Source organism: Phaenicophaeus curvirostris, chromosome 5 (assembly GCF_032191515.1).
Source record: "Phaenicophaeus curvirostris isolate KB17595 chromosome 5, BPBGC_Pcur_1.0, whole genome shotgun sequence".
NCBI classification, from domain to species: Eukaryota; Metazoa; Chordata; class Aves; order Cuculiformes; family Cuculidae; genus Phaenicophaeus; species Phaenicophaeus curvirostris.
The window spans coordinates 14115300-14143112 of NC_091396.1; the positions used below are offsets into that span (position 1 = coordinate 14115300).

The window sequence follows — 27813 nt, forward strand, 5'->3', positions numbered from 1 at the left end:
GGGAGAGCTCTGCAGATATTTCATATCCCCGCTGTTCCCTCCTTCTTAGAGTAGCCAGGTAAAATAAAAAATAAGTGCAGGTGCTAAAGTGTGATTGTTTTGAGGAGTGAATGTTTCTCCTCCACTGTTGAAGTTTTTCAGCTGTGCTTCCTATGTTGTAGAGAGCATGCAGGTCAGATCAAAGTGGTCCACCGGCTGAGAAGTCCATTCCAGCCTCAGAGCACTACCCCGTATGATAGCACACAGAACACACTCTGCTTTTCTTTCTGGTAGAACTGGTTAAGGACTACTGCATGTTTCTGTGAGGCATAGTGTTCTTATTTTGCCTGTGCAATTCCACCTTTGCGGCTGTGACTGCAGCTTTGCAGCAAAGCAAACTGAGTCAAAGTACATCCCATATCAAGAATTCAAAACAATCTGATTTTTCAGGGTAAGAGATCATCCTCTTCTGTGTCAACACTGTTTCATTTTTTGAAATATGTGAATTAAGTATGATCTTTGACCACCTAACGAAGCTTAAAATTGCAAAGTCACCATTTCTGCCAGAGCTTTGAAGTGGTAGTATCAAAGGGTCACCTGTCCTCACACATGACCCTGCAGACCTTACTTAGTACTGTAAATGTCTTTGTTTTGTTTTAAACGTTTGGGATTCCTGGCATCCTTTTTGCTTTGCAAGATCTGATTACATGCATCTGTATTATGCAGAAGAATCTTCCTCCCCCTTACTTCCCTCCCTCCACTGAATAGCCACATCTAGGTATGAGTTAAGAAGCGGATTGTGGATTGAATGCAGTCAGAGAAAGAGAGAGATATTTTTAAAAAACTGTTCAAAATACAACGTATAGATTATCTGTGTAATGGATGCAGATATGCCAGAGCTGCCTTTGCAGTTTCAGTTCAGTGATCCTATCCTTTCTATTAGTTAGGTTCTACCTGTTGCTCTTTAAACACGTATATACTTTTCGGGGGGTATTTCAGTGAGGCAGAGCTAATAGGTCCTGAGTTCTTTCCATTCAGGGCTATTGGAATGCCATTGTTCTGCTGTGCAGAGGAATTAGTTCAGGTACCACCATGATTCCCAATGTTCCGGCTGCAGTGTGTCTAACTGGCTGGGGGTGGGAGAGGGAGCCTTGATGGGCCAGAACTGACGCTGTACATTGTGCAACACACTTTCCACAAGTTCCACACCACTTGCACAGCCAGTATTTAGTGTCTGAGTTATTGAAACCTCAGGCTATCCTGAGAGCTGGAGAGCTGACTCTGTAGTCATGTGATTGGTATGTGTAGAATAAGGATCCATAATCCTACAGCAACTGTCTCTGTAAGAGCTCGGTTTTTAAAACCACTGAAGAGTAATTGTTGGACCACATGGATTTCAGAGTACAAATGTCTATATATTTTAATTTGGGGAAAGAAAAAAGATATGAAAAATAATTATTGCTAGTAATAAAAATAATTTGATTGCATCTTTTTTATTTTTCTCAGCAATAAGAGTGAATGTAAGCCGTTATGCTTACTATTTCACTATAAAAAAATTAACAATAAATAGACTTCACAAGCAATAAATAAAATTGTAATGTCTGTTTTTAATTATATAGATTTTAACCATGGTTAAATTGCTCAACAGGGATTAAATAGCAGGAGTAGCTTGCCAACACCACAGCTGAGACGAACTTCAGGAGTTTCTCCTATAGAATCAGTATCTTCTAGATGGGAACGGAGTAACAGCAAGAGATCTCATCAGGAATATAACACATCAAGGTTAGCACTTAACCACATATTAAGGGCAAAAATAAACATTCTTCTTAAACTGTTCATATCTGTAATGTGGTAACTTAGCAGCAGAAGTATTTTAATGTAAAATCTTTTGAATGAAGTCTCTGAATTCTGCAAGCATAAACTGGAAAATGTTTCAAATTAATTATACAACATACTTCTGTAGCTCTGTTTGATCTCAAGTAGAAATCAGGTCATTCTGAGGTTGAATGGCATGCTCTGTCATAAGTAGGTCTGCTTATCAGTTTTAATAGGAAATTAAAAAAATAGTCCAAAATATGCAGTAGCAGAACAAACTAGTTACAAAGCTCCGCACTTTTACTGACTTCCCCCTTCTCCTTTTTATTGAATGTATGTAGCACTTTCTGACTTCCACATACCCTAAAATTCATTATCTAATGAAAAAGATGATATAACTATTTTGAGTTTGGTAGCCACTGTTGTGTGTATTGCAACATTTATTATTCCTGTGGTCATCAAGCAAGCAGTAAGGTAGATGAAGGAAGTCATCTCTTCTCTACTTTTTAGTCAAGATGGTGCAAATAAAGCTTTTATTTCCAGAATTAAGATTATAATTTTAATTAGGATTAAAATAAATGTACTTTTCCTCTTTTTTTTTAATGTTGAATGAGTGAAACTTCACATATTTAGGGTTTTTTTTAAATGTGTCAATATGTAAATTTGCTCAATATCTTGTAAGAGAAGTACAACAGATATTTGAAAATGGAAATAACTAGACACCAGAGAAATAGCTTTAAACTTACAAACCGTGGGACTTCAAATGCAGTGTACATATACAGAGGGTTTCCTTACAGCTAGCACCATCCAAAGAACCTACTAAAACTCATTTGATTAAGAGTAGTAATATGAAAAACACCCTTACTTATACTCCCTCACTTGTAAAATATGCCTTGTCCATGATGACAAGGCTCTTCTAGTTTGTCATGTTCCCCTGTCCTGTTCCTATCCACCCTAGTACAGCCATAAAATATGTGTTCACTTTTTTCTGGTTTGTGTCCTGCCCTTGAGAGTTCTTGCCAACGTGCACTCTCCCTGTCTCCTTGCATCTTCCAGTGATTGCTATCAGCTTCCCTTTAATGTCTAACACACAGTCATCTCAAAATCCCCTATGGGAGCCTACCTTACAGAGAAGGCTAGATGAAATAGCTGTTCCTGCTGCCGTAAGAGGCAGTATTGCATTCCTAGAGCACTTTGTGCCACTGGCTCTGTCTCTTGAGTCAGGCCCATAAATTGTCAGGAAAATAACAGCAATAAAAAGACAGATTTTCCTGCCTTGGAGAACTGATTCAGCCCAATGAAAGACCCAATGAACGTTAGAAGAGAAGCAAGGTGGAACGGTCTAATAGCATAAATGGAGAGTGAAACAGTGAACTGCTTACTAGGAGGAAAGCTTAAAAAACATCAAAAATTTTCTTACATACAATGACTGCTTTCAACTGAATGCTGGCTGAGCTGAGAAAGGTAAGATATTGCATAGTGATACAATAAATTATTAGTGCTGGAAAATTTGATTTAATGTTGTAGAATTTTTTAATCCATCCAGACAGCATTCAAAAGCAACTCTTAAGAGCTGCTGTTTTATTTGGATGCAAATTCTTGATTTGGTTTCCCATTCAAACACTAGTTCAAGATGAACTGACCTTGCTTAATATATAGACTTCCTACACTAAATACCTATGCAGCATTTTTATGTGCTTTAAAATAATGCATGTAAATTATAATAGCTAAACAATGTACAAATAGTGAAAAGTTCAATCTATCACAGTTAACCCAAATATTTTCTAAAGTTTTGTAACATGTCAGCATCAGACTTTAGAAGATTAAATCTGTGTTTATTTTGTAACTATTTTTTATATTTATGCATTTAAAGAAACAATTGGAGATAAAGTATTATTTCTGTTTGATTTTTTTTTTGAAATCTGATTAAACACAATTAACTCTGTTTTGGTAAATACTGTTTTCCTGTACTTAAATAATTAGTTTTACATAAGCTGTTTTCACTTTAAAGTACACCTATACAGTTATCTTTAATTGCATATCACATTTTTAATATAACGTAATATAAAATTGGAATTTTGGAGTGCAGTTTCATGCCTAGAACAGCAGATGGCATAATTCAACAATTGACACTATCAATATACTGAAGTAGCGTGACTTTTGTCAAAAACCACTTTAATTTTAGGATGATGCTAAATAAAATTAACTAAATATGCAAAATTGATTCAAAAGCAAGCCATGGCTGTGTAAGATTGCCATGGTATTTCCAAAGTAATCAGTCTTTTAAATGTTCACAAATCTGGTAGAAAACAGCCTCCTCTGTTAAAACGTTCAAGAAAAGCAAACACCATGTTAGAAAGTAAAACCTATGGCATGTGGTCTGAATACACTTACTATGTCATTTTAGGACTGCATAAAGATTTCTGTTGCTTTCATCCAGTACCCAGCATTTTTTATTCTACATAATTGACATCTATTGTCTAGATGATTTTGAGTTCAACTTCTTTCTAATACTTATGTTTTCTTGAATGGCAGTCTTCTAACAGAGCAGTCTGGCTATTTTATAAGCATTTTACTTAATAAAAGCGGAAGGCAAGATAGGAAAGGAAAAAAAAAATCTTACTGTTTTTTTTCAGCCAAGGATCTCATTCAAATGGGTCTTTTGGTGCAAACTTGCTGGCAATACCTAAACAAAGATCATCTTCTATGACATTGACTCATCATATGGGTCCCAGACGAGGAGGTAAGATCATGCAATTTGTATAACTTGGTGGGAGAATGTCAAAGAAGTAGTACGTAACGTATTTCAGTTGGGGGTTTTATGCAGATGCAGCACTACTATAACATTGGCCTGTTGCATCTATTTAAAAGAATATTTTATTTTTAATCTACTTCTAAGAATACTCAAAATTACAAGTAACGTCTGCTTTGTAGAGGTTTCAATTATTCACCTAAGGCTGTGTTACTGCAAGATAGTATAATGTTCACTATAGTGTGTACCTGCTGTAAATTACAAAGTTCATGTACAATAATAAGGGACATCTTTTTAATATTTATGCTTTTTTTGTAATGGAACAGTGTCACTTAGACACTCCTAGGTACCTGATAGCCATCTGAGATACATATTTACACAAATTTTGGAAGGAGCTGGAGTAGGTTTTATTCTAAACACTGTCAGTTTAATAAGCTAGTGGATTCTGTAAACACCAGTGATGAAATAATGTGTATATCAGTATTCCAGAGGTGGTAACTGGTCTGTTTGCCCATATTAAGTAAAAACTTGAAAACTACTTTTGACATTTTTGCCAATCCATTTTAGCATGATTTAAAAATAACAGCCTGTCTAATAATTTTGTTTTCTGAAAGTTTAATTGTGCAGGTTGGAGTGAAAGAGATGAATGCACTTTTAATTTTTTTTTTTTTTTTTTTATAAACCCCCAAACTCACCAGTTTTCCCTGAATTACTTACTGATGGTTTGGTTGTCTGATTTTTGGTTTTTTTCTTTCACTCTTCTAAACACCAAGAAACAGGAAAACTCAAGCCAGAGCCACACGTAAACACATTGTTGCACATTCTCAATGGTTCTGTGTTCAGAAACAGCAGAGTCCCTTCTGCATTTCTCTGCTTTGAATGTTGTGGAAAATACAGACCACAATGGTATTCATTAAAACCTGCTGAATGTGCACATGTAAAAAGGGTGAAATAAAGCAACCACAATTAGAGTATTCACTTATTCTAGTTCTGGAAGGGAGTCTATAAATTGCTTCTCAACTTTCCAGATCTTTCTTTGCAGCAGAGAAATGACGTTTGCTTTCTAAAACTTCTGCATCTGCACCTAGCAATGTGGCCTTTGAAAAATCTTGTCTTTTGCTGTAACAAATTATAATAACATACTTCTCTTAGGATATGTGAGTCAAGTCAGAGTAACATATGACATTGCTAGAAGTGTGTAATCTGTGCATTCATTATTTAAGGGGAATACTGTATATTGTCTTAGTAGTACAGTCATAAAACGTATAATGGAGTTTTTGCTTCCCAGCCTTGGAAAGTCCACAGAATAGCTTATTATTTTGCTCATGGGCACTTTATTCTTTTTTATAAGAGTATGTTTACAATGCTTATAACTTATCTTGGGCATTTGTAGATAACTTGTATTTTGTACATTATCACACGGGAATGCAATGACATTTTGGCTGAACCAAACCCTTGAAAACCCTTGTTACAACACATTCTTTCAGATGCGTAGCCTGGATTGTGCTGCACAGTTGTAGATCTCAGAACCTGGACTATATCTAGTTACTTTATGCGTGTTTAACAATGTGAGCTATACACCGTATTTTGAAAACTTGTCCATTCTTTACAAGTTATAAAGGTTCTTGTCAAATTAATTTTGGTCTTTGTAAACAGTAATGTTTTTATTGTAATCTGAACCCCATTTAATGTTTGTTTTGGAAGGTACTTCTCCTGGCGTGAGTCCTCTGAGTTCCCCTGGTCATGGATCTGTCTCCAGTGGGGCTTTCAGCACCTGGTCACCTGTAGAATTTCCTGATACTGCTGATTTTCTTACAAAACCAAGCATTAATATACATAAGCCTCCAGGATACACATCTAGTTCTCCAGATTTTCAGCAGCAAGTTAAAACACCTGTAGGTTATGTGTGTAGCAGGTACTGTAAACTCCGTAATACTTTTAGTAACTTCATATGCATTGAAAAGAATTCAATTAAAATGAAAAAATATAACAAGATCATCTACTACTACTGAACAAAAGGCATATCATCTCATAATGATCTGGAACTATAATATCCAGGGTTGACCAACCTACTGATAACTTCCTACCCAGCAATTTAATTCTGTATTTCTGAATACCTTCTAAATAATTAGCTCTATTTTATTAATTTGTGGAGGTGAGCCATGGGGAGGTGATGTTTGATCATTTTCTAAGTATAGACTAAATCTGTATCTGCCAAGTTTAGGTGAAAATAGTAAGGTCGCTTGGTGGAAGAACCTTCGAAAGCATGTCTTTTTAAGAAAAGTAATTTACAGATAGTTTTCAGTACTTCACAGCAGTAGCAAAAGAAGAAAATTACTGAATGTTGTAAATATTTTTCATGTATTCTGTAAGCTGTGGACGTCAGATACTCAAGCCCATTCCAACACCAGAACCAGAATCTGCAGAATATAAAGACAGAAAATCAGGTGGGATTTCAAAATAGTCAAATATTTTATATCAGGTTAGGGTTTTTTTTGTAGCCAATTAAAATAAGATCTGTATATTTCTACGTTATTTTTTTCCTGTACTTTCAGTAACTTTTATGCATATACTTATTTTATTTTGTGACTTAGGATAATCAAGGTAATCTAAATATATTGCCTGCTTCAGGGTGAGGAGTTTGTAGTAGGCTTGTGCTCATAGCTGTACTCCATATAACAAACAAGTTCTCTGCTCTCTCAGCTAAACTAGTCACTGAACCAATATTTGCAAGTAGGAAGTTATGTTTCTAGCTTTTCTCAGTCTTCGAAGAGTTTTTTCTAATAAGTTTTATCCTTAACATTTTTTGTGGTTAAATTCCTAAATCAATATGTTTCAGAAGCAATCTATTACTTACATTTCTGTGAAGAATCTGTATGATCAGTTTGAGAATTACCAGACAGTAGTAAAATACAGGTCAATTACTGATATATTTATGTATGCATTTTCTTTAAGGTGAAACTGCAATTACTAGTGTTTCAGAAGAATCTTTCCACCATACAGAGAAGAAGAAAGATGAAAGGAAGGAAATAGTCAATCAAACACAAAATAATCTACTTGTAAGCATGTAATTGTAAAAAACCTTGCAATAACTTTCATCAATACAGTATTTTGATATCATTTCTAACATGCTGTAAAGAGGGGTTTGCATTGCTGAGACTTGTAATTTCAGAAGGGAAACAGTGCATTATTGGATTTAGAATTTTCATATAACAAATGTGTATTTCAGCTTGTGTAAATTTCACTAGCAAATGACAAGATGGTGATTTGTATTAATTTTTTGTTGATCAAAATTAACTTCTGTAGAATTAATGTTAATAGTATGCTCAAACACTGGTTGACTATTACATTCTCTTGAAGGTTTAAGGAGTACATGGCAGTTTCTGTGAGACAAATATTCATATAGTACAGTGTGTTGGAAGTACAGGAAGACAAATAGTTTTGGCTTTACTAACATTTTGGGTTTTTATATAATTTTTTTTTAAAGCTTGTTCAATTAATGATCTGTCAAAGCTCAGTAAATGTTATGTTAGCCTATGCATTTTTTTGCTTTGTTTTATTAACTCCTCTTGTTTAAAAAGAAACAAGAATGAAGATACAGCACCATCTCAGAAAGTCCTAGAATCTGCTGCCCCAAAATATGAAAAGTCAAGCCACTAACTGTGCTATTTGTAGTATTGATTTATGATTTTATCATAGCTGTAGTTACAGCACCACTCAATAATTTCAATAATGATTCATCATTTGTGTGTCTTTTTTTTGCCAATACAACTGACATATTAGTTTTCATTGTTATTTTAGAGATGATAAAGTACCTTACTCTCATATAGGTGGAGGAGAGTCCTACATTAGAAACAATGTTGTTAGACCATGATTCACTAATGGAGAAGATGAACAATTGGAATTTCCAAATTTTTGACCTTGTACAAGAAATGGGAGACCAGTCTGGAAGGATCCTTAGCCAGGTTTGTTATCTTTTATTATATGAGGGAAGGTATATAGAGCTGTCATGCTTATGTATTTTATTTAAACCATGAAGAAATTTTGCAGTCATAAAATATATGAATGCTAATTTGAAAACCAGAAATATAATTTCTCATATTTTCCATTTGATTGTAAATGAAAAAAAGTGATCTATCTGTAGACAACTTACTCCAAATTTTCTGAATTTTGTTCTCAGTGTAAAAATAGGTTAGATTCACACTTACTAGGTTTCGTAGTAATATGCCATTTTGTATGAAAAATTGTCTCCTGCTTTCAGAATTGCTACCTTGTTTGTCAACCGTTTCTTTTTTCTTTATTTCAGTAAAATATTTCTGCCAGAGCTACACCTGTGGGGGAAGAGAAGTGCTCTTTTAGGCAGTCTTTTGCCTCTTGATCCTACAAACAATGGGATTTTTTTTCCATGCTGCTTTCTGCATATAGTATCCCTTTTATCTCTTTCTGACTTATTACTAAGTTCTTCCGTGCAGTTTCATGTTGTGCTGAAGCCAATCTAATGGCAAGGGCAAAAGTATGATCCTGTTCACCCTTCCCCAGCTTCTCCCATTCATCGATGACATCTGAAAGCTTCTGTCTCTTTCTTTACACTGGATTTAGAAATCATGGAGCTATAGCATGAGCTGGATTTGCTTCTGATCTGACCACAAAATATTTTTATTGCCAGTATCTTATTTTATCGTTTCCTATCCTGGAGTAGAATGTCTGTTACTCTTGTTCAAGGGTAGAGTTAGGAAAAAGCACCGGGAGTGAAGGAAACAGTTTATAAGCACTCAGGTGCAGTTGGAACCACAGGCTTGGACCTGTACTGAAGACAGAAAAAAACTATGCAGATAACTTCTTTTTTTTTTTTTTTATTAGGCACTGTCTTTTCTTTAATCATACACAGTATTGTGGATATTGTTTTAAATCTTCAGTTAGTCTTGTTTGATCAAATGTTTTCAGGTCTTTTATCATCTTAGTTGATATACAGACTAGAATACCACAATCTAATTTTGAGTGGCGTCTTTGCTGTAGTACTTTGTGATCCACATTGCCTTTCATTTAATTTGTGTGCAGTTGAGGGGATAGTTGAAACGTGTAAGAACTTAAGTGTGCAGGTTTCTACTAAACTTTAACAGAAATTTTTGTATCAGTTCTTCCTGATATTGTATGTATGTATACTACTTCTCCTCCTCCTCCTCCTCTCAACCCAGTTCTTTTGTCTATTGTGCTGTAAGCATTGGATGTATATCTTACTTAAGAGCCAAATAAAAACTGTATTTTGCCATCATTAGTTATAAGGATCTCAGGGTGGTTATGTGTAAGAGAAATAGCTGGGACAGGTGGAAGGAGGGATGTCTCCTCTTTTTGCTCTTGTTCCTTTGAGCACCTCCACACTTCAGAACTTATTCTTTCTCCCAAGTGTCAGGGAAAGAATTGACAAAAGTGACGAGTGATGACTTGTTTTGAAAAGCTTTCTTAATATTTACAGTTTTGGGGAGGTTAAGTCTTCATAGTCACCAAGTTCTACTTGTAAACCATTAAAATATTCACAGCATATACATGTGTGGGTGTTCTGAATACATTTTTTGAAATATTTTTTTCATTTACTAGCTAGCTTTTTTAAAAATATCCAAGATAAGTCATAATGAATAAACGAAGTAGAATTTCTTTGCCAAAATCTCAAAAATAAATACAATATTGGGTTGCTTGTTTTATATTAATGGCTCTGCTATGATAGTTAAGTAATTGGAATTCTTTAATAGTAGGTAAGAATATAGATCTCTTCTTTTTAAGTGACTAATGAAATAAAGCATGAGTTCTTCAATGCTATGAAAATTTTGGAGAATATTGTTAAAAATGATAGTTGGGAATAGAGTTTATCAGTTAAGAAATAAACCTTTTATCATCCTTTCAAATACAGAATAATAAAAATACACATTTTTGTGCTAAGAAATCATTATACATATCTCTATGACAATAGCTTTCAGATAATCTTTGTTATTTTGGTAATTTCCATCTCTATCAGTAAGCAAAATTTTAAGAACACAAATGTTTTTAAAGCTGAAAAAGCACTATATGCTTAGGTACACTTTTCAGACTAAAATTAATTTTATTATGTATTTAGGTAACTTATACCTTGTTTCAAGACACTGGTTTGTTTGAAATTTTCAAAATCCCAACTCAAGAGTTCATGAATTACTTCCGTGCACTAGAAAGCGGCTACCGAGATATTCCCTGTGAGTACTATCCAATTACATATGCCTTTCTTTTATGTTAATGCATGTATCTCCTTTAGTGTGTGTATTAGTTTAATGTTTATTACAGACGTAGACAATGTCTGAAAAAAAGTATATTTTTTATTAATATATTTGCCAGAAATTAGAGCTAATTTAATGAATGCAGCAGAAAAATTGTGGACTTCAGAGCTGAAATAGTTGAATCAAACATAGTGAAGTCAATGGAAGAATACTGGTTGATTTAAAAGAAATTTCATTTAGGCCTGTAATAGGGTAATAAGAAAACAGAGAATTTTGACAATAATTATTAATCTTGCTGTCTAGAGCAGACAGATTTATTGGAAACCAAACCAAACCACCCCCTCCCCTTCCTTACGTATCCCTAGTCACAGATGTTTCTACCAACCCAGATGCTTGTAGGTATCAGATTGGAAGCAATACTAGTGGCTCACCATCACTGACTTAAAAGGCTGCTTAATCCCTTCTTGACTTTCAGGTAGGATGAAGTATGCTTACAGGGTATTTGGTGTTTATCTAACTTTCTTCTTTAAAACATTCAGTGATATAGCCTCTAATAACTATTTAAATTCAAGTTTTCCTCATGAGACCCTGCCTGAAGTATTGTGTCTGGTTCTGGAATCCCCAACATAAGAAGGATATGGAACTGTTGGAACAGGTCCAGAGGAGAGTTACAAAGATGATCAGATGAATTAAGCACCTCTGCTACGGGGAAGGGCTGAGAGAGTTGGGGTTGTTCAGCCTGGAGGAGAGAAGGCTTCAGGGAGACCCAATAGCAGCCTTCTAGCATCTGAAGGGAGCCTGCAAGAAAGCTTGGGAGGGACTTTGTAAAAAGGCATGTAGTGATGTGACAAGGGGGAATGGCTTTAAATAGGTAGGGAGAAGATTTAAGTTAGATATTAGGAAGAATTTCTTCATTATGAGTGTAGTGAGACACTGGCCAAGGTTGTCCAGAGAAGTTGTGGATGCCTCCTCCCTGGAAGTGTTCAAGGTCATGTTGGATGGAGCCTTGAGCAGCCTGGGAGGTGTCTCTGCCCATGGCAGGAGGTTTGGAACTGGATGATGTTTAAGGTCCTTTCCAACCCAAACCATTCTATGATTCTATACCAAAATCTTCCTTATAGTAAATTTGGCACGTTACTTTTCTGTTTTGTTTTTGTTCCTTTTGACTACATTTCAGATGGTATTTATGATTATATTTTGATAATTTTTAGATCACAATCGTATACATGCCACAGATGTTCTTCATGCAGTATGGTACCTGACAACACGGCCCATTCCTGGATTTCAGCAAATTCATAATGAGTACATAATGGAAAGTGATATGGGTATGTATTCATCTAGATTATTTTATTCTTTTGCTGTAAGAGTGCTTTAGTGAAACTAAAATAGGTAAAACAATTTATTCTGGAAGGAAATATTTAATTATTCTCATAACTAGGGTTTTTTTTGTATTTTAATGTAAGGTAGTAGAAATATCCTGTTACTACACACCATTCAGAAAGACCATGCAGTAGGCTTTTAGAAAAATTATTAGATGAGTTTAGATGAGTTATTAGGTTAGTTTATTAGCCAAGAATACAGGTTCACTTAATAAATTCTCTTTGCTGAATGAAACATCTGTATAGTGCTACAGTCAGCATATTTTTAGCATTTGAAATACATTAGACTTAATATTTCCTAACTTTATTGGCAAATTAAGTAGACCAAAGGAAAAAAAAACAAAGTCAAAGTGTTTAACTTAATTGAAATTCTCTTTAATAGTTTTAGTATAGAAATTAGTATTTCAGAATTCTGCATTAGATATCACATGCAAACATTTGGGCACTGAATTGACTACCCTAACAATAACTACACAAAAGCATCCCTGAAAAAGAAATAAAGATTTCACATTTTTATGACACTGGTTCTTATGAAGCTTGCTTTTGTGTTGTTTGTGACTTCGTCGAATTAACTTATAAATTTAGATTTGTAGTTTTTACTAGAACATATATTTTAAGAAAGATAGCATTATTCTGAATACGTGATTTTATACTAAAATGTATGTATTTAACAAAAATAAAATAAGGAAATACAGTTTATATCTACAGTAAAAAAAAACGAACAAGATGCAAGTCATATGACTTTCAGAAGGCTGTAATTGTACAAAGTAATTTGTGATCTGTACAGAACATCACACAGGATACGTTATTTCTTCCTTACTAATTAGCCCCTCTGCTCACTATTTTTTACCAAGTTTGTCCATATGCACTGATTGACCTCTACTGCATTTTCTTTCTCTGTTAAAATAGTCAGGACTGGATACTTGACTGAAGGAAAGAAAAATTATGAAAATTAGGAAAATACTTTAAAAAAAAAAAAAATAAAGCCTTATGGCTTTAGAGGTCTTCCAGGATGAATGTCACCAGGATTTTTAATCCTCACTTATTCTATTAAGGTAAAGGAACCTCTTTTTATTATGTGAGGATGAAATAAGTACTACTGCATTTTATTTTATCGGTTTCAAGTACTGACTTTGTCCAGGGGAAAGAGGAGAATAAAACTGTGAACCTCCTTATCACGCAAATATTTCTAATTTAATGGATTTAGTTTCTTTTGCAGTAGTTTCCATTGTCCCCAAGCTTTCCCTATAGGTCTGCAAATTGAAGAAACAGACGAATTATAGAAATGCTAAGGGAGGTGCTGATTGATTATTTCTTGGCCTTATTGAGGTTGGAAAGAAAATGTAGAATGCTCTTTTAGTGCTGTCATTTTAAGAAGGGACTGAAATTCCAGGTCTGCATAACAGCAGGAGGTCTTTAGCAGCATGACAGTAAGGGGAAGGCAAAGAAGTCTCAAAGTATTTAACAGCAACGTGTAACCATTGATATCCATTTGGATTTTCCAAAATCTGTGGTTTGGACTTAGAGATGCATATTTTTACTAGTTTTTTGCCTTCTCTTCACTGTCTCCCATGGAACAAATACCTACAAAGTGCATTTTAAGTGTTAAAACCTGATATTGTTGTGGTTGCTTTCTAATCTAAACGACAACGCTGTTGCAATCAAGAGATGGACTAGATGGCCAGTGTCTGTTGTTCCACTACACTGCTTTCTGTGCTTGCTGAAATGATCCTCTGAACCAGCCTTCTGCAACACGAGCGAACTGTGGTTGCAAAGAGGGTGACGTTCTCTGTTTTACATCTTCTAAGGCATCAAACAGTCTCAAGGACCAAGTCCAATATTTTCTCCCTGCCTTTCCTCTCCTGATGATGGCAGTAAGTGTGGATATGTGCCCCACAAGTGTTGCCAAAAGTGTAAAGTCTACATTTCTTCTTCTAAAATTGTGTGGCAAGAATGAGCTCTGACTGTGGTGAATTAGAAGTATTTCTTTTTTGCTGACTATGACTGTTGACACCTCATCTGAAAGTCTCCTTTATTTGTGCAAATGGTAGTTATCGCTCAGCACTGTAATGGGAAATCTTGTCTGAAAAAAAAATAATCCTGACTTATATTGATATGTAGTCATATGTAAAATTGGTCTTAGAACAGGAACATGATGCTTTTCGGTTTTGGGACACTTCTTACAAGGCTCCACAATGTTCTGTAGGATTTTGCCCTCCTTGTGTAGCGTCATGAAATAGATGAAGCTTTTTATGTATTTATAAGGCTGTATCTACCCTTTTTCACAACCTGTGTGGCCATGACAAATTTCTGACTTACCAGCATTTCAACTTTTCTTCAAAATTGTTATCTTATCTATAAAAAACAGTGTGACTATTTTTTTTCCAAGTATATCCCTTTCTTTGCCAATTATTCAGCTCCACAATTACAAGTATAATGATATTAATATTATTTTTGCAATAGTATCTGGCTGAGTCATTTAAATGTATTAAAAACATGAATGAAATAATGTTCTAAAATATTTTACTTTTGCGTTTTTAATTTTCTTAGATGAAGCCAGTGATATTGCCTCTGTTCAAGCCAGCTATATTTCTTCAAAAAGTTGTTCTATTGCTGATGACAGTTATGGTTGTCTAGCATCAAACATTCCTGCTTTGGAATTGATGGCTTTATATGTAGCAGCTGCCATGCACGATTATGATCATCCTGGTCGTACAAATGCTTTTCTAGTGGCTACAAATGCACCTCAGGTAAGAAATTCTTTAACCAGAAAATTATTTGTCCATATCTGAAATCAGAATAATGAAAGTTCTTCTCCGCTGTATCCTTACTGTAGCATATTTATGATAATTTTTGCAATTTAAGAAATGAGGAAAATAATTTGAATTTAAATTCTGCAGTATATTTTTTCTTGATAAATTCCAATGTGTTTTGAATTTATTGGTTGCGTAGGTGTAGAAAATAATTTTCAGTTTACAAAACTGACAATAACAACATAAGTCAATGCAGGTTAGAGTAAGATTATTTTTTAGAGAGGTGGCCCTAGGACTTGTATAAGCATCTATTTTTTATTCCTCTGAAACCGTAGTGGTGTCTGCAGTGACCAGACAAACATAGATTCTTCTAGTAGTCCAATTAACCGCATCACCTAATCTCTATTCCATATTAGCCCTTTATGGTAAATAGCCATTACCTTTAAGGGAGGGTGAGTAAAATAAGAAGAAATCGGCAAGACATCCTTGCCTTTGTCTCCCATATTCAATTTTATTGTGAGAACAGAAAGCAGAACGAAAGGAGATACTGTGCTCTTCAGGGTCTAAAAGGCTAAGAGGAAAGAGGTAAAAAAAGAGTAGAGTTAAACAAAGTAGCTGATAGGAGCGAAAAAATAAACGTGGGACAGGGAAGAATTGGAAGGAAAAGCACTGAAGAAAAGATACCTGAACTGCATGACAAAATATTTTTATTTAAGGGGTAGAATGTTATATGAGTAAGAAAGTCTATGATGGATATTTTGATTTCCCTTAATAAATTAGAGGAAAAAATAATAATAAATCAATAACAATAATAATTGTAAATGCGAAACTGATACAACTTATCAGTAGGGAGAGACTTAAAAAATGAAGTTTCCAGTCAATTTTCAACAATTCCTTACTGGAAAAAAATAGTTTAGCATGTAGGCAGCTATGGATTCTTGCTGAAGACAGTATACAAGGAAGAATAAACACAAAAAATGCAGAAATTCATCTCCAATTTTTCAGTTCCTATTTAATCTGTGTTCACTTAATTATTTTCTAGGATGTGTTGTATAAACATGGGAGTTGTGAGTAAAATCTACTACTGTTTTAACATTTTAATTAACTCATTTGCAGTTAAACTGTATTCATCAGCATTAGACATAGCACATTAAAAAACATTTTTCATCCATAGTTCATAAATGCCTTGGAGTTTTTATTTTAGACACTGCTGGAACTAAGAGGAATTGAAAGTGTACGCTTAGATCTGGTTTTTATTTTGGTGGGTTTTGCTTGGGGTTTTGTTTTTTTTTTTGTTTGGGTTTTTTTTCTTAAGTTTGTTTGTTTATATGTCAGTATGCGTGCTTCACGCATACTGCCCAGAGTGCCAAGTCTGCATTGGAAGTGGTTTGTGTATGTGTGCCTACAGTGTGTATGTAGATATTACTAAAATGTCATTAAGGACTTTTAAGGAAAGAAAAATCTTTGCTAATTGTTTGGGGTTTTCTTTTCCTCATCTGCCATTTTTGTTTAATGCTCAAAACTAGAAGGCAAAGCATCATTTCCAAGAGATGTTTGGGGTTTCTTTTTTAAAAAGTTAAGGTTTATTTCTGACTAGCCCTTAAGTTTGAGAATATTTAGTTATACATTGAAATCCTTACTCTGTCATTTATGATTCTCTTTTTTTTGTTGTTTTTCCTGGTTTTTGTAGGCTGTTCTCTACAATGACAGATCAGTCTTAGAAAATCACCATGCTGCTTCTGCCTGGAACCTTTTCTTATCACGACCAGAATACAACTTTTTATCAAATCTTGATCATGTAGAATTCAAGCGTTTTCGTTTCTTAGTGATTGAAGCAATCCTTGCCACAGATCTCAAGAAGCATTTTGATTTCCTTGCAGAATTTAATGCCAAGGTTTGTTAAGTTATAGTTTCTGCACTGAGCTGGTCATGACATATTGATGTTAGTGCTGCTACTCAGTAGTTGTTAGTATTAATATATTGCATTTAAAGTTATGTTAATTAAAAAAATGCAAATAGAGTATTTCCTTTGTACAAAGCAATTGTAGATTGTTTTGTAGATGACCAGATAAGCCTAGCGGAGGTGACAGTGACCCACAGGAGACCTCGATCATGTCTCACATTTCCATCTTCTGAAAGATAGTATATAATTTTTTTTTACTCTGTAAGTCAAAAAATTATATAGAAAAATTAATGCAAATGTCTGTTGTGCAAACTCTGAAAGAAAAATAACATTGCTGAATAATTTTAACTTCATTTTTAAAAATGGATGTGCTCAACCCAGGTCAATGATATCAACAGTCATGGTATAGAATGGAGCAATGAAAACGATCGCCTTCTGGCCTGTCAAATATGTATCAAACTGGCAGATATTAACGGCCCGGCAAAAGTAAGAGAGCTGCATCTGAAATGGACAGAAGGCATTGTTAATGAGTTTTATGAACAGGTGGGTGTGGAAAGTGTGATTTACTCATTTTTAGTGACAGGCAGATGCTAAATTCTTTATATTACCAAATGCATAACTGAATTAAACATTATTCCTTGTGTTAAATCTTCAGTTAAAGTATTTCCATCTTCTCTTTCTGAATAGTGAAAAATTATTTTTCTAGATAGCGTGATAACATCATCTTTTACTTCCTGTCAATTTAAAGCTTGAAAGCAAGCTCCCTGCCACTGTTGTCCCTTTTTCAGATTCTAGTTTATTTCTTTTGGGTTTTTTTGTTTTGTTTTGTTTTGTTTGTTTGTTTTTTCCTAGTATAATGGTGATAAACCAAAGTAACTTCTTCCACTTTGGAAAGCTAAGTTCACTGGAATGTTTCCAGGTCAAAGAAAATTTATATAATCCACAAAACTGGAAATGTATATCCAGCTAACTCTTCATGCAAAGAGAGAATATATGTCAAAACTTTCAAAATTAAATATTAAGAATACTGTAACTAACAGTATTAAAATGTAGATTCAGTTTTTAAAGTGGGACTTTGATAAATAATCCTATCAAGATTAATGGTAAAAAGAGTCTGATAATTTGTTGCCTAGTCTTACATTTACAACTTCTGGAAGCCCCCCAGAATACATCCTATGTTTGTACTCTGTTATTTTTCTGTAGTCAACTTGCTGAGGTTTTAACTGTCTATAAGACAACAACCAAAGACTGAAAAATATTTTTTTCAAACTAGGAAGATAAAATTAAACAACAAAATCACATGGGAGATTTAAGCAATAGCAATAATAATCCAAAGTACTTACACTTACCGTAAAGCCTTAGTATTTAGAGTTGCTCCTTTAGGAAAAAAGTTTTGTAAAAAAATCAGTTTGGCAGAAGTGCTGAGATAAATGATTATAACTCAGAGTTCTATATAAGCAACTATTCATTTTTTAGGTCTCCAATTTATAAAATGGGAAAAAAAACCCAGAACCAAACCGCTTTATTCTGGATGTTATAGTTCATTTCATTCTATGACTTTTGGGGGAAGCCATTTATCAGAATGTCTTACTCTAGCTGATTACTTTCGCATTTTCTCTGTTCGTTAGCTCAGCAGTCAGATCTCTGCCTACTCTGAAACCTTCCTGTAAAGGTAGAGGAATAGAAACTCCAAGAGAACTAGGTCTCCATCCATGCACAAGGCTATCTCACAGCAAAGCTGAAGGAAGAATTATGGACTATGCAAGTCTGAGCCATAATGTGTCTTTACTTTAAATTGGCCTAATTACATTTTCAGGTGTTTAGTCTTTACCGTTATTGCCTCTAGCAAAAAGATACAATCCATGTGATGTTTACTTGGCTCCTTTAAAAGTAATGCTTAGAATAAAAAATGAAGGTAATTTTGCGAGAAATTCTGATAATTTTTTTCATTTCTTTTTCAGGGTGATGAAGAAGCAAGTCTTGGATTACCTATAAGTCCCTTCATGGATCGTTCTTCTCCACAGCTTGCAAAATTGCAAGAATCTTTCATTACTCATATAGTTGGCCCCCTTTGTAATTCCTATAATGCAGCTGGGTTGCTTCCAGGGCAGTGGGTTGATGAAGAGGAAGAGGATGCAGAAAGCACTGAAGAAGAAGATGGAGCACAGCTAGAGAGTGATGATGAAATGGAAGATGGTGTCATTTTAAGTAAGTTTCTGGTTTTCAGTTGGTGCATATAGTTGTTACTTAATAGATTCAGACACAGCCATGATGGTTGAAATTGTGTAATATGAATATTGCAGATTTTGCAATTACGCTGCTTCATAAATTTTACTCTTTTAATAAAACTTTTGTTAATACCAGGAGACTTGCAGTTTGAAACAGAGACTTGTTACCCCTTGCCACATAACTATTTAAATATTCTGAACGTGCATCCATGTTTTTTGCTGAAATTTACGTCTCTCTAAGAACATGATGTTGGCTTTGTATGTGTAAAATATAATTGCTGTGAATCTCTAACAATCAAATATGCTTATAATTCTACAGAATCTCAAAGAAAAAAAGGAAGACGAATATTTTGCCAGCTAATACACCATCTTAGTGAAAATCACAAAATCTGGAAGAAAGTGATTGAAGAAGAGGAAAAAAATAAAGCTGAAGGAGCTAAACTGCTGACTGAGATCTCATCTTTACCTCAAGCAGATGAAATTCAGGTTATTGAGGAAGCTGATGAAGAAGATGAGCGACAATTAGGAGAAGACAAGACATGCTAAGGAAACCTCAGTGGTGTCCAGTGTGATGACAGCCTATTTCACTGTGCTGACTTTAGCCTGACACAGTTCACATAAAACTGAAAGGCCTTAATACTGTGAGAGGATTCCTTCTACTCCAGTGGAATCCCACTCCTATGCACTTTTGCCATGCAGAATATGAAACTTTATTCCAAGATTGAGTATTGTATACCCTGATGCAAAGTTCTTTATGCCTTAATTGGTATAAAATATCCTGATATAATGCTGCCTTGCTGAATATGGAACTTTCCTTGAGGTACCTGCAATTTTTAAAAACATTCAGTGACTACAATTACCAAAGCGGCAAGAACTTTTGCTGAGAAAGAAATGTGGGATGAATCCTAGTGTTGTCTTGAGTTGCTTATTTCATGTTGGTTTTGAACATGAATAAGAAAAAGTCTGCGCCTATACGAAAACTATGTTACTGTTGCAGTGCAAGCCTGTTGTGGGGTGTCTACTTAGTGCAGTAGTGTGCTTAACGTAGTCATCTCGGAGCAGCTGTTCTAGGACTGTGACATAAATGCTGAATTCTGATATTTGTGGTTTAAAAAAGAAAAAAAATCCAGGTGCATCTGTTTCTGATGCTTTTTATTATTGTGCACAATCTAATAATGTTTTATTTTTGCAGAAAATATTCAGGTTTGCAGTGGGTGTTTATGATAATTCATTGAATACAAGGCCATTATCATCTGTTCCCTTGCTGGTTTGTGGTAAAACATTAAAAACCTGTTCAACTACTTAAATTATTAAGGAATTTTATTCTTCTAGTCATAATGCTACCTTTCCTGCCCTTACTCAGGTTCCTGTTTAAAAACAAGTCAACCACATGATAGATTTTTATCTTGCACCGATTTCCAGCATTAAATTTTAAGGAAATAAAATCATATTTCATTTATTCTTTGTATGTAAAACTTTAGAACAATTAAAGATTTACAAAACAACAACAAAAAAAGACATAAGCTACTGTTTCAAAATGGCTAGCATATTGTAATGTGCTCCACATCTTTTCTCCGATCACAGATATAGCTTATATTACCTTCAAGTTTGATGCATATCCTGAAATATACATATAGAAAGCAGAATGTGAAAACTCCATGTAAACCCTAATAATGAGATAAACACCGTGGTACTACATTACATTTTAGATTGCTGAGTTTTTAAATAAGAAACCTGGACATTCCACACAAATACATTTTTAGGAACATTGCAATTGTAAAACTAATTGGAAAAAAAGGAGCATAAATTAGGCTACAGGTATGCAAGCAAGCCACAAATAAAGCTAGTTTTAAAAGTGCACCTGTTAGTACTAAACACATATATGCTGTGCTGTTGAGTAAAAACAACTGCACACATGCAAGTTGCTAAATGTATCTTAGCATATTGTGTTTACATCAGTTGACTTGAAAAAAAGATAACATTCTTAAGATCATCTTGTGTAATTTATATTGCAGTATTTTACACAAACACATTTTTATTCTGCTCTTTGATTGGCCAGTTTAAATAACTGAAAGGAATTCTTTTTTATTTTCCACTAATAAGCTTTTTGTTGATTAATTTAGAAGACCACTGAGAAGTGCTTTTGCTATTTTATATATTCAGTGCCAACCCCTCTTTGCTGCCATTACTATTATCACTGCATTTTTTGTAACACAAGCAGTGTTAAAACCAGATACTTCTGTCATTAATAAAATATTGCACTGTCGAAGCTGGCACTTATTGATCATTCACTTGTGTTTTATATTTGTTGTTCATAGGTTTTCCTAACAGATAATTTGAAGACAACAGAAATTATGATCTTTCAGTACACCGTTCTCAGGATTTCGTGTTTAGCCTATGTGTTTGTACATAAAATACTTTAATACTGTTTAGTTACATTTTTGCTTTGACTGATAAAAAGATACAAATGAAGTTGACTAAAGTTACAGTTATATTATAGAACAGTTTTCCATTTAGTTTCTTCTCTTTAAAAAATAATTATAAAAAACTAATATAAAGAAAGAATAAGAAAGTAACAAAAAAGTCTTTTACCAAAGCATTGGCAGCATTTATAGCTGATGATGACATTGCCAGCAACTTTCTTATCTCAGGTTTCCATTAAATTCTTACTGAAGCAATTTCATGTTCAGAAACAAGTAACAAACCTCAGTTTTTAAATAAACTATAATGCTAATAAATTTCCTAGCAGATATTTCCAAGTTACAATAGTTTGTTTCAAAGATATGTTTAATTATGAATGTATTCAAAATTCACCTTAAAATGTCTATTATTTATCTATACATTATTTGTGACATTACTATATGAACAAGGGTAGAAGAATGTACAAATGTCATCAAGGGTTGGTTGAGGGCATGTTTGCAGAAGTGGATGTAGCTGTAACTGGAAGTGTCTCAGTCTTTCAAGAACGTTAATGGAGAGTCATGTGGATGTTGATTGAGCTGTTGTCAAGAATAATGCATCTCCATATGGAGAATAGCAATTATTTCAGTATCAAGCCACTGAGAAATTGCAATCAATTTAAATCTGTGATCACGTTTCAATTTACAGCTATCAAGTGATGCTAAGGAGCACAGAAAAGCACACAAAATAACACTTAAAAATACTTTCTAAAGTAATACTTGTCACCTTTCATTTTTTTTTCAAGAAGTAGGCCAAATTAGGTTACAGTAGATATACCTTTTGTGGGTATTATTTTCACGTTTCAGTAAAGTCTTCAGCCCCTTTCCTATCAAGTCTCCTGTCTCCTCATTGCCTTTTTTACAATGCATGTTGGATTACTTGCTCCTGTGCACACTAGAACTAGACTACAAATGTTCCTACAAGGACCAAACTCCCTCCATGCCTCTGGAAACCTCTGGGTGCGATGGTGGTGTTAACTAGTCAAAAAAAACCCGCTTGGATCCTCTTCCTGTGAGTTCATCCTCCATGAAGAAGTTAGACAATGAGTCTAAGATTCAAAATGAAAGGACTGGCCTAACATTACTTCAGGTAAGTCCAAATTAACAAATTTTGCACAAGACCTGATTTGTTCTCTGCACAGAACCATTTCTTCTCTGTACTTGCATTCAATATTAACCACAACCAGTGGCAGGTGAATCAACAAAGGAGTTAGCACAATTCAAGAGCTCACTTCTAGCTCTGGTGCTTCCTCCTGCGCAGGCATAGTTGAGGCTGGGCTTCTGGCTCCTCTAAAAGCATATGCAGAATTTGAGGTAATCCAGTGTGTGGCACTAACATTTGCAGGGCAGTTATTTTCCCTTTTGTTCAAATAACCTTTGAGATGATGTGATTGGTGTAGAACTGGAAATGTTTCATGCTGATGAGTACACGAGGTAAGGAATCCCTGTCTGTGAGACATGTTTTGGAGTAAAAGAATGGAATTAGCTTAGGTGGTAAGAATTAGAAAGGGTAAGTAAGAATGGCATACACACATAAAAGATACATTCTTATTCAGAAGAGAACTTTGTTGTTTCACGCTCATTCATTGTCTTCAAAAGAATATGGGAACAGGATTGCAAGAATATTTTGGATTGGATATTTTGTAGATTAGACCATTTGGATTGGTAGAAATTCAAATAGAAATGAAAATTAATTTGTACTTTTACTAATGATGCAATTATTATAACATAAGTTAAAGAAACTGGCTTATTCTGTTGCCAATAAAGATTAGATGAGATAAAATAAATATACCAAGTTGATTAAATGAGGTACAATGAGTATGATTAAGGCAGTGTTTTATTTTGCATTTCTTCCTCCAGCCTTCTTCAGACCTGTGTTTCTGGACAACTTGCTTCTTCATGTCTGTGTTAAGGAAAATGAGGTAATTAATTGCTTTACTTTTTTGCAATGACGAATTTTCCTTTCAATATGTTTTGAAACAAGCCTTAAACTTGCTGTAAGAATCACACTGCAGATTCTCAGAGATGAAGCTGGCAGAAGAACACAACTGCTAACTGGTCCCTGCCTGATATTAATTCAGTAGGGCATTAAGCAATTAGCAGTCTTGTCTGCTGCTACATGAGAAAGAATAATATCTTATATTTCAGAGAAAACAGGAAAGAAAGCTTATGGACTTGAGCTGCTATAGGCTAAACATTCCAGCACTCTTGAGTAGCTAGTTGGCAGTGACCCTCCTGGCATTGTGCACATCTCCCATATCCTCATGAATCCAGCTAATTGCTCAGTTAAGCGTTATGTATCTATCTGCCTCGATGGTTTTCTTGTCTATTTCTTACTCTCATTTTTCTAAGACATTTCTGGCTTAGACTTGTGTCACAATTTAGCCTTGGCCCAGCTTGATTGGCAGCTAAAAAAGGAGCAGTTTGGCTCCCAATTCCCTTCCCACCCCCACAGAAAGGGGGAAGGGAAATGAGAGGAAAAAGACTTGTAGGTTGGAAACTAAAACTGCTTTCATGAAATAACCATAGAATCCTAGAATAGTCTGGGTTGGAAGGAACCTTAAAGACCACCTAGTTCCAACACCCCTGCCACAGGCAGTAACACGTCCCACCAGACCAGGCTGCCCAAGGCCCCATCAACCAGGCCTTGAACACCTCCAGGGATGGGGCAGCCACAGCTTCCCTGGGCAACCCGTGCCAGTACCACCACCCTCATGGTGAAGAAATTCTTCCTTATGTCTAGTCTGCATCTGCCCCTCTCCAATTTATACCCATTACCCCTAGTTCTATTGCTACAGGCCTTTCTAAACAATAATAATATTAATGTAGAAAATACTATTAATAAGAAAATATTAAAATATATACAAATATATGAAACTGCACCCTCACCCCTTGATGACTATGACACCACAAATGCTGCAGAGCAGACACAGGAAAAACGTCAGTGGCAGGAGGGAGCTGGCATCAGGAATGGGAATTCAGGAACCCATGGGATCTGGGGCAGAAAGGCAGACGAGGTCCTCACTGGATGTCAGCAATCAAAGAAGAAGGAGTGACCCTCAAGATACCTCAGTTTTATACCGATTACGACATATATGGGGTAGAATACTCTTGTTGGTCAGTTTGGGGTCATCTGTCCGCCCCTCCATGCCGGTGTGACTCTTTTTTTGCCTCTTTGGCTTATGGCATTCCATCAGATCGAAGATGGATTTGGTTTCCATAGGAGTAAGCATAAGTAATGGCCTTTCCGTATACCCGTGCCTCCTGTTATCACTTCTGGAGAGAAACACTTTCAGAAAGACATGCAGTTAACTTTCAGAAAATGAAGTCACTTAGATGAGACTTGGCTGAAGTTAGAAAACTGATTTGACGTTAGCTCAAACCACAACTTGAAACAGTACTTCTGGTTAGTCTGATTTCTGTTACCTGTAATACTTAAAAAAAATCAGAGTAACTAGCAATTGCTTGTTTTCTTAATAGCAAACAGTATTAAGCTAGAGCAAGTGGTTGCAGTAAAGAAGCAACTGTTTTCCCTTGGTACTGAGATTGAAACATCGGTCCAGAAACTGGCTGACTTGAAATGCTATTGTTGTGATGGAGTCAGGATGCTGAATAGCGGATGCTTAATTTATTTAAGCTATTGACAATCTTTTGGTTCGATGTGACACCCTTTAAAAAGGGCACAAACCAATCAGAAATATTTGACTGGAAGATTTCTTTGGGGATGTGTACACTGTGAGTCATCTTTTGAGTTCTGTGCTTCAAGAGATCACAGGTGACAGCAACTGGTGTCTGAGTATGATAGGTTCTAGTTAGCAAGCTGTATTACCTGGCAGAAGTTTAAATCTGTGAAATCTAAGTAGAGAGTAGAAATCTTAAACAGCGGAGAAACCTTCTGCCTTTTGGTTTATCTGTGAGGTTTCAGAAAAACAGAAATGTGTGACGTTAAACCAATAGAGTCTAAATAATGGTGAGAGAGCATAGTGTTTCAAATGACTCCTACTATTCACCTTGTAATTTGTCCATGTTCTAAATATCTTGCCAAAAAATAGGTGATGAGTCACTTATGACTCATTTCTCCAAATCAGCAGAACTCTTTGCACCTTGAATGAGATCAAAGTCTTTTCATTTTACTTGCATGTTTAAACAAAGATGAATGCTTAGCTTAAAATGTAAGTATTATACCAACAATTGAAACATAAGCTTGACATTACTTATAGGGCACGGGGAGTAAACTGCAGGCTTTGTCACCTGTGCCAGTTAGATGTAAGCACTTACTACTATTTGTGGTCATTCAAATGGACCTAGTATACCCCTCTTTCTTTTATCATGGCGTTCATCCTGCTAGAATTTATTAATCTCTGCGGTATTGCCAATTTATGTGACTCATATATTAACTAAGCTTTCTTTCAATCAGAGAAGTGAATGAAGAAGCCCTCCTATTTATCTTTGAGAATGCGTTTGTAATAATTTTGTTCTATTCATCATAAATAAGGTATTACCAAAGTACTGTTTCTAATTTCAGATGTCACGCCCCAAGAAAAATATCTGTGCATTAGACAGATTGCAGAATTCCAGTACGGACCAGTGAGACTGACCAGAAATATGGAAGACAGGGCCTAAAGAGAAGGAGAAAGATTAAATCACTCCAAGAGAGTTTTTTTGAGTCTAGAGAAAATGAGACTTAGGTGAGATATAAGGTTTTAAATAATTATTAAGGAGAGCAAATTATTCAAAGAGCAAAGTAATCAGAATGTTTTCAGTGTTCATAGTGTTTAGGACAGGAGGTAGCAGCTTTAGGTTGGAAGAAGGAAGACTAGGGCTCAACATAGCTAATTGCCTAAGGATTGCGAGGGCTTCAGTGGATTCAGTGGTTCACTGAAGTGGATTCCCTTGGTGTATTATGGAAGTCTTTAAAAATAATAATAAAAAAATTCTGAAAAGCAGCTTTAAGAAAAACATATTTCTGGGTCAGACGAGTGATCTTCATAAGTTGCTGAGATCCCTTCTGGACCTATCTTTTACAAATTAGGACTAGAGATGAGATCTGGTATGGATCACTTTAAATATAAATAAGAAAATGCACACAATGATAGAAAATAGTCAATAACATTCAAACAACAGGAACTGGATTTGTCAACTGTCAGCGAATACTAAAACCTTTAATTTACTGCTTATTTAAGTGGTAATGCATCTCCCACTAGAAATGTGTTTATGTGTTGAAGGAGAGTTCTAGAACCCTTTTTAAAAAACAAACAAGGTTTGAAGCTCAAGCAGAGTTAAGATTCTTTCTGGTTGTCAGCTTATGGAAATGCAGTAGCCAAAATATTTAAAAAAAAATATGATTGTCTAAAGGTAGTTTGCTAAAGCTTAGATTTAAAACATTTCTTAAGCTATACAGTCCTCTCTAGATCTTGGGAAAGTGCATATTTAGGACACTGGGAGATCTTGGGTGCTTTTGAAGATGATGTAATTTGTATACTTGCAAAGAAGATTCAGATTAAACTAGTGGGGACTTTCAGATAAATTTTAGCCCTTAGCACTGAGTTTTATTGCACTCAACCATGAATTATTCTTACAGTCTCTTTTCAAATATATAATCATGATATCTATTATGACATGAAGAACTTGAATATTCTATAGACTATATCTACAATATCTAACGAAGTAAATGCAATATTAAGGTATATTGCTTTTGCCTCTACGCTATGAGAGTTTAGACTGTATATTCTTTGAGAGACATATAGTACGTTTTTACACAACGTAAAATACAGTGGAACAAGATCTGAAGATGCCTTGAAGGGGTTTTAACAAGCAGCTTCCAAAAAAGCAATTAAATCAACTTCCTAACCTGTACAGGCACAAGAAGAGGGTCATAAGTACCCATGTTTTTCCTGGGAAAATTAGGCTTACAAAATTCTGCTCTGGTGTATGTTCACTAGCATTATAATTTTAACTGAGCTTATTGCACAAGTTGAAGAGAACCAAAAGGGCATCTGGACTCCTTAAACAGGGATGCATGTAGAGAAAGAAGACTTAATTAACTGAGAATAACAATTTTGTTAACATGTTTCATCCATAATGATTCTATTACCGGACTATCATTTCTTATTGGTATAAAGCCCTGCCTGGATTACCTGTATTTAATGAAGGACCTAAACAACATATGAACCTTCCTTTATGGGGGACATAACTAGGACAACTAGGACAATTCTCCATGTACAACTCTATGTGCAAGCCCCTAATCCTCCCCAGTTGTCCCTTTCTGTCCTTTTTTCCCTTGTTTTAATGAGGTTATAAGAG

The 27813-nt window shown here is 35.0% G+C and overlaps 1 protein-coding gene and 1 long non-coding RNA gene across 3 annotated transcripts in view; one reads left to right on the forward strand and one right to left on the reverse strand.

Moving 5' to 3' along the window:
• PDE3B (phosphodiesterase 3B) overlaps positions 1 to 20457 on the forward strand; it is a 91547-nt gene extending 71090 nt beyond the window's left edge. For both annotated transcript variants that reach the window (XM_069857648.1, XM_069857647.1), the window contains 13 exons: positions 1628 to 1761; positions 4431 to 4537; positions 6251 to 6461; positions 6920 to 6993; positions 7502 to 7605; positions 8377 to 8511; positions 10656 to 10767; positions 12000 to 12113; positions 14718 to 14917; positions 16611 to 16814; positions 17205 to 17366; positions 18785 to 19031; positions 19371 to 20457. In XM_069857648.1, the coding sequence (XP_069713749.1) occupies positions 1628 to 1761; positions 4431 to 4537; positions 6251 to 6461; positions 6920 to 6993; positions 7502 to 7605; positions 8377 to 8511; positions 10656 to 10767; positions 12000 to 12113; positions 14718 to 14917; positions 16611 to 16814; positions 17205 to 17366; positions 18785 to 19031; positions 19371 to 19597 (2031 nt within the window). In that variant the 3' untranslated portion in view covers positions 19598 to 20457. The remainder of the gene's footprint in view (positions 1 to 1627; positions 1762 to 4430; positions 4538 to 6250; positions 6462 to 6919; positions 6994 to 7501; positions 7606 to 8376; positions 8512 to 10655; positions 10768 to 11999; positions 12114 to 14717; positions 14918 to 16610; positions 16815 to 17204; positions 17367 to 18784; positions 19032 to 19370) is intronic.
• Positions 14033 to 17084, reverse strand: LOC138721046 (uncharacterized). The gene is made up of 2 exons (XR_011337501.1): positions 17019 to 17084; positions 14033 to 14250 (listed from the first exon to the last, which is right to left on the reverse strand). It is a non-coding gene; the product is annotated as an uncharacterized lncRNA (long non-coding RNA).
• Positions 20458 to 27813: the final 7356 nt, after the last annotated feature.